The following is a 5,276-nucleotide window of genomic DNA, read 5'->3' on the forward strand; positions in this document are numbered from 1 at the left end:
CCCCCCCCTTACTATCACTTTTCTCTTATGAATCTATTTAAAATTGCCACAAAGTAATAAGCGAAAAGTGGGAAAGATGCACTGATAGTGATATTTCAAGGGTTAGGGTGAGATTGAAAATAGTTCAAGAGGTAAGTATGGACAAATTTAATAGTTTAGTTGGGGCAAGATGAGACCAAAAACAGTTAGGGGGTAAAAAGGGACGAATTCAATAGTTTAGGGGAGAAGGACTGAACCTATAATCTGTAGACTCTGAATTTATTTTTCTTTTAGTGATATTCAGTGTTGATTTTAATTACTAATAACACAGGCAACTAAGGTGTCAACACAAGCCACTAAGGTCACAAACAAGGTTCGTTCCCGAATAAGGACATATGAGAATATGGATCGTGAAGGTGGAAGTGGAGAAAGCCAATATTCTGACCATGAAACAGCATCGGAGCAGAAGGAGGATGGTATGTCAAGTGGAGCTAGCACACCTCGAGGGGACATACCGCCTTCTTCCTTCGGTGGAGTATCTTCAACATCCAATGAGGAAAGATCTCCAGGGAAAACAAGCAAAGCTAATGAGGACACTGAAGGAAAAGCAGGAATTCACAAGATCATAGGCTCAAAAGCCGAGGCTTGGATGGCAAAGAAAGGGTTATCATGGCCATGGAAAGGTAACGAGCAAGATGGTCCTGATTCAAGTAATCGGTTTGGTTGGTCATGGTTACATGGAGATCAAGAAAGCGATGCGAGTCAACCAAGGGACTCTGAAACATGCAGTAAGCCTGAAAGCCAGGTGAATGAAAACAACCGGGCTGGAAATAATGAGGCTTCAGGATCTTGGTCCTCTTATAATGCAAACAGCGCAAGTAGTGTCAGTAGTAGCGGAAGCACCACTAGCAGCAGTGCTATTCATAAAGTGGATGTTGAGACTGACTGCCTAGACTATGAGATATTATGGGAAGACCTTACTATTGGAGAGCAGATAGGTCAAGGTAGTATTCTTTTCGTCGAATTAATTTATTAATATTATTTCTTTCTTACCTTGGTATATATGCAATAAATTCAACAATTGACTGTCATTTAAAAAAATGTCTACTCCTGATTATTGCTCTTCAGTTAGGGTTGTTTGTGCTTCATTTCAGCCTAGGGACAAAGGTGACATACGTGCAAAACAATAAAAAACAACAAAAATATTTGCATGCTTGTAATCGATCCTTACTTGTGTCCTTGCAGACGTTAGTATAGTGTCTTCTAGTGGTTGTGACCATGTTCAAATCTCCGTCTTCACCTTCTATGGCTAATATGCCCCATTTCCCCCTGAAATTTGTTCTTCCAATGTGATTTTCTCCTTTGGAATGTCGTCAGGTTTGCTATAGTAGCACCAGTCTTCACTTTTTAGATACATAATAGCATATGATCAGTAGATCCATGTTATTTCCTAAATTTAGTCATACGACCCTATTTTTAGATGAAAATCTTTCCTGTCCGATTCACTACTGCCTTGCATCCAACATCTGTCCTTCTATCATTTAACAATGAAGTTAACCTAAGTCAGATCCATCTTTTGCTCAATCTGGAGATTTAATTGGTCATATTCCCCTCGATATTTTTTGATCTTTTTAAAAATTCATTAACAAAATCATGTTTGCTATTAGCTTGCTTGCTACGATACTTTCACTATGTGCATATGATTAGTCATTACCCTTCAAATTTCTCCTCCTATCGGTGCTGCTGTGATGAAGTGCTAAAACTTTTATTCCTTTAGAACATTCTTTGCTTTAAAAGAGCTAGATAGGATACTCACTTAGAGAGACTTAACAATGATGTGTTTTCCGAAGTGGATCTACAACTCAGTCCTGCTTGGTAGATTAGTTTCTGAAAGAGGACAGAGTTATTAATATAACTGAATGGTAAGAAGGTTCATCCAACCCTGTTCAATATTTGGATAAGCACATAGGATTTGATGGATCATTTAGATTAACTGATTCGCTGATGGTAAACTAATACTTACGAGCTGGAAAAAAAGGAAAGAAAGAAGGAAAGAGAAAATAAAGAAAAGCGAAAAGAAGGTTCATCCAACCCTCTCAAATATTTCGATAAACACATAGGATTTGATGGATCATTTAGGTTAACTGATTTGCTGGTGGTAAACTAATACTTATGAGCTGCTGATGGCATGCTGGAAAAAAAGGAAAGAAAGAAGGAAAGAGAAGATAAAGAAAATAGAAAAGAAATAAAATAAAGAAAAGAGATAAAAAAAAAATTATGAGTTGATATAGCTGTACTGTTTTTTAAAAAAGTTGACTTTGTTCACATTTTGTCTCTTAATGTTCATACACTTGTTTTTCACATTGATATTTATTTTACTCAGATGGAGTTTCCTTTTGTCTGTGCAGGTTCTTGTGGAACTGTATATCATGCTTTGTGGTATGGCTCGGTATGTTGAATTCCATTGCTTCTCTCCATTGCCAAAGTATCAAGCTTCGCTTGAGAAGTCTCTCAATATTCATTATAAAGATTTTCTTCTGCATGATTATGCTATGCAGTGTTAGAGTGCTTATAAAACGAGAGGCCTTTTCATATCAATAAGGAACAAATGAAGCTAGATTTAGAATCATTCTGTCCAAAAATATTAGAATTTTAGACTGCTATTATCAATATCATACATAAAGTATCCGTTCAGATCTTGTTTATTCGCACTCAAGTGATGCAAATTCTGTGGTAGTCGGTGTCAAAATTTGATATCGAAGCAACTATGAGTAGGGGACAACCTTGTTATAAGTTATAATTAGTTCTTGCTGGGTTGAATATTTGCATCATGATCCCCTTCCATTGAAGCTTGACATGAATTTGATACAATGAGTTTGATAGATTGGAATATTCTTCTATTATGAGCTGACCTCTTTTTATCCTCAAGCAGGATGTCGCTGTTAAGGTATTCTCGAAGCAGGAATATTCAGATGATGTCATACTTTCCTTTAGGCAAGAGGTAACTTGCAAATCTAAAGTTGCAATTATTGTTTACATTATAATGTTGTGTTACTGGTAATAAAGATGCACCATCACACCATATGTAGGAAAAAAGCTATATGCTGTCACATCATAAGTTCAATAATTGATGTTTGGCCATATTATATGGTCTTTGAACATGGATATAGCTGTTGTAGTTAATGCATTTAAGAACTTGTAGCTACTTCTCCCTGAACACTAATTAGGTGCTGTTTGGGTTTGGGTTTGGGTACCATACTCTTTACATTAATATGGATATCAGTTTATGACTGAATAGCATTTTACACTTCCAGCAACCTTGTTGCAATTACCCTGCATAACTGTTCGAGTTCAAAACCATTTCCTCAAGGGGACATCTGCTGAAGTTGAACTTATGTCTGACAAATGTTTATATGTTGAAATGACGGGCTTTCATGGAAGTGATGTCAGCAGGATATCTTGTTAAGTTGAGGAAACTATTTTTATTTTGCTGATCTAATACATGCACAGAGTCACTTGCTTCTCTTGATTTACTTGTTTCTCTGATTTTTCCTACTATTGGTATTGTTAATAAGAAACATATCTGTCTGGTATCTAGTTAAGTTGAGGCAACTGATTCTATTCTGAATTATTATGTTTCATGTAATGCCTGTCGCAGATATTTTAGGTTACGACGATTCACAGTATGTGACGTGTTACTAGTAAAAAAAATGTCAGTCCTCGCTTAGTACGATGATGCAGAAACAAGTTGCTGCAGAAGTTGTCCGAAATTCAAAAGACAATAGCGATCCTCTATTTAATACTAGATAGATCTTTGATCAGCTATTGGCGATTACTCTCATGATTAATATGATATTATGGAATATGTTATGCCTTGCTGTATGTACTGCATAGCTAAGAATTCTTGTTTGTGCAGGTATCTCTTATGAAGAGGCTACGACATCCAAATATACTACTTTTCATGGGTGCAGTTACTACTACTCAACGTCTTTGCATTGTGACTGAGTTTCTCCCACGGTTTGTTCTGCCCCTTCAAATCACAATGATTTAAAAAAAAATTATGTGTACAATTTATTGTAACAAACATAATTTGTTACTTAAAGACCAATAAAGATCAAATGATGAATTAAAATCAATTGCATGATTGCTAAGACTAGAAATGTTGATTGAAATGACAGACATTACTATTAATCCTTTTTCTGAAACCCAAAGCAAGTTAAAATCAGGCCAAGGAAATTTCCATTGTAAATGACTGCAAACAGCAGTTAGACATGTATATTTCTGAGAAACTATCTGTCAATATGATCTTCTTTTTGTTCCTAAGTTATTGTGGTTGAATTAGTTACCACTGCTACCTTTCCTCTTTATATGATATACTTATCCATATGGCAGTGGGAGTCTGTTTCGGTTGCTTCAAAGAAACACAACCAAATTTGATTGGAGAAGGCGTGTTCATATGGCTTTAGATATCGTGAGTATATATCAGAGCAAACTTGGTTATATCTATATTTTTCCATGATGCGACATACTAAAATCTGGAGTGATTTTTGTTACATAATTTCTTGTTTGGCCTATTCCTTAAACAATGTTCTTTGTCACAGGCAAGGGGCGTGAATTATCTTCATCATTGCAATCCACCCATCATTCATCGTGATTTGAAGTCATCCAATTTGTTAGTAGACAAGAACTGGACTGTGAAGGTATGTTTTAAAATATTGCAATATTTGACCTCGTTGCCTGGATATGCTGACATTATTCCATCTTATACTTTTTTCCCGGTTAACAGGTTGGAGACTTTGGTCTTTCCCGTCTAAAACATGAAACTTATCTAACAACAAAAACTGGGAAAGGAACGGTAATCTTTTAAACCGTTGACTTACCTGTTATAGATTATTCATGTGAAAATGTGTGAGATTTCAGAATATTGTATTTATCAGTTGATGCTAATAATCTATTTTTCATCTTTTCTAGCCTCAATGGATGGCACCAGAAGTTCTTCGCAATGAGCCTTCAGATGAGAAGTAAGTTCTATCTTCTTGTTTTGGTAGACTTATCACAGTTTTTGTTTGTTATTACTTTGTGGAAGTTGAGTAAGAGATGCCAAATACTGAACTTGTGTTTGCTGATAATAGGTCTGATGTGTATAGCTATGGAGTAATACTATGGGAACTTGTCACTGAGAAGATTCCTTGGGATAATCTCAACTCAATGCAGGTAATATATTTTTTCATTTTCTCAAATTTCTTTCTTGGGTATTTTGGATTTTGTAAGGCCTAACCATGTTTCTTTATGTCAAA

General features: G+C 35.7%; 1 protein-coding gene across 1 annotated transcript in view; it reads left to right on the plus strand.

Annotated features, from left to right (window-relative positions):
* Positions 1-5,276, plus strand: part of LOC109831888 (probable serine/threonine-protein kinase DDB_G0272254) — an 8,035-nt gene that overhangs the window by 1,610 nt on the left and 1,149 nt on the right. Inside the window, exons 3-11 of the mRNA XM_020399360.1 lie at positions 311-983; positions 2,388-2,428; positions 2,912-2,980; positions 3,896-3,996; positions 4,372-4,450; positions 4,581-4,679; positions 4,766-4,834; positions 4,951-5,000; positions 5,112-5,193. Coding sequence (XP_020254949.1) covers positions 311-983; positions 2,388-2,428; positions 2,912-2,980; positions 3,896-3,996; positions 4,372-4,450; positions 4,581-4,679; positions 4,766-4,834; positions 4,951-5,000; positions 5,112-5,193 — 1,263 coding nt within the window. The remainder of the gene's footprint in view (positions 1-310; positions 984-2,387; positions 2,429-2,911; positions 2,981-3,895; positions 3,997-4,371; positions 4,451-4,580; positions 4,680-4,765; positions 4,835-4,950; positions 5,001-5,111; positions 5,194-5,276) is intronic.

The sequence above is a fragment of the Asparagus officinalis genome, chromosome 2 (assembly GCF_001876935.1).
Source record: "Asparagus officinalis chromosome 2, Aspof.V1, whole genome shotgun sequence".
Taxonomy (NCBI): Eukaryota; Viridiplantae; Streptophyta; class Magnoliopsida; order Asparagales; family Asparagaceae; genus Asparagus; species Asparagus officinalis.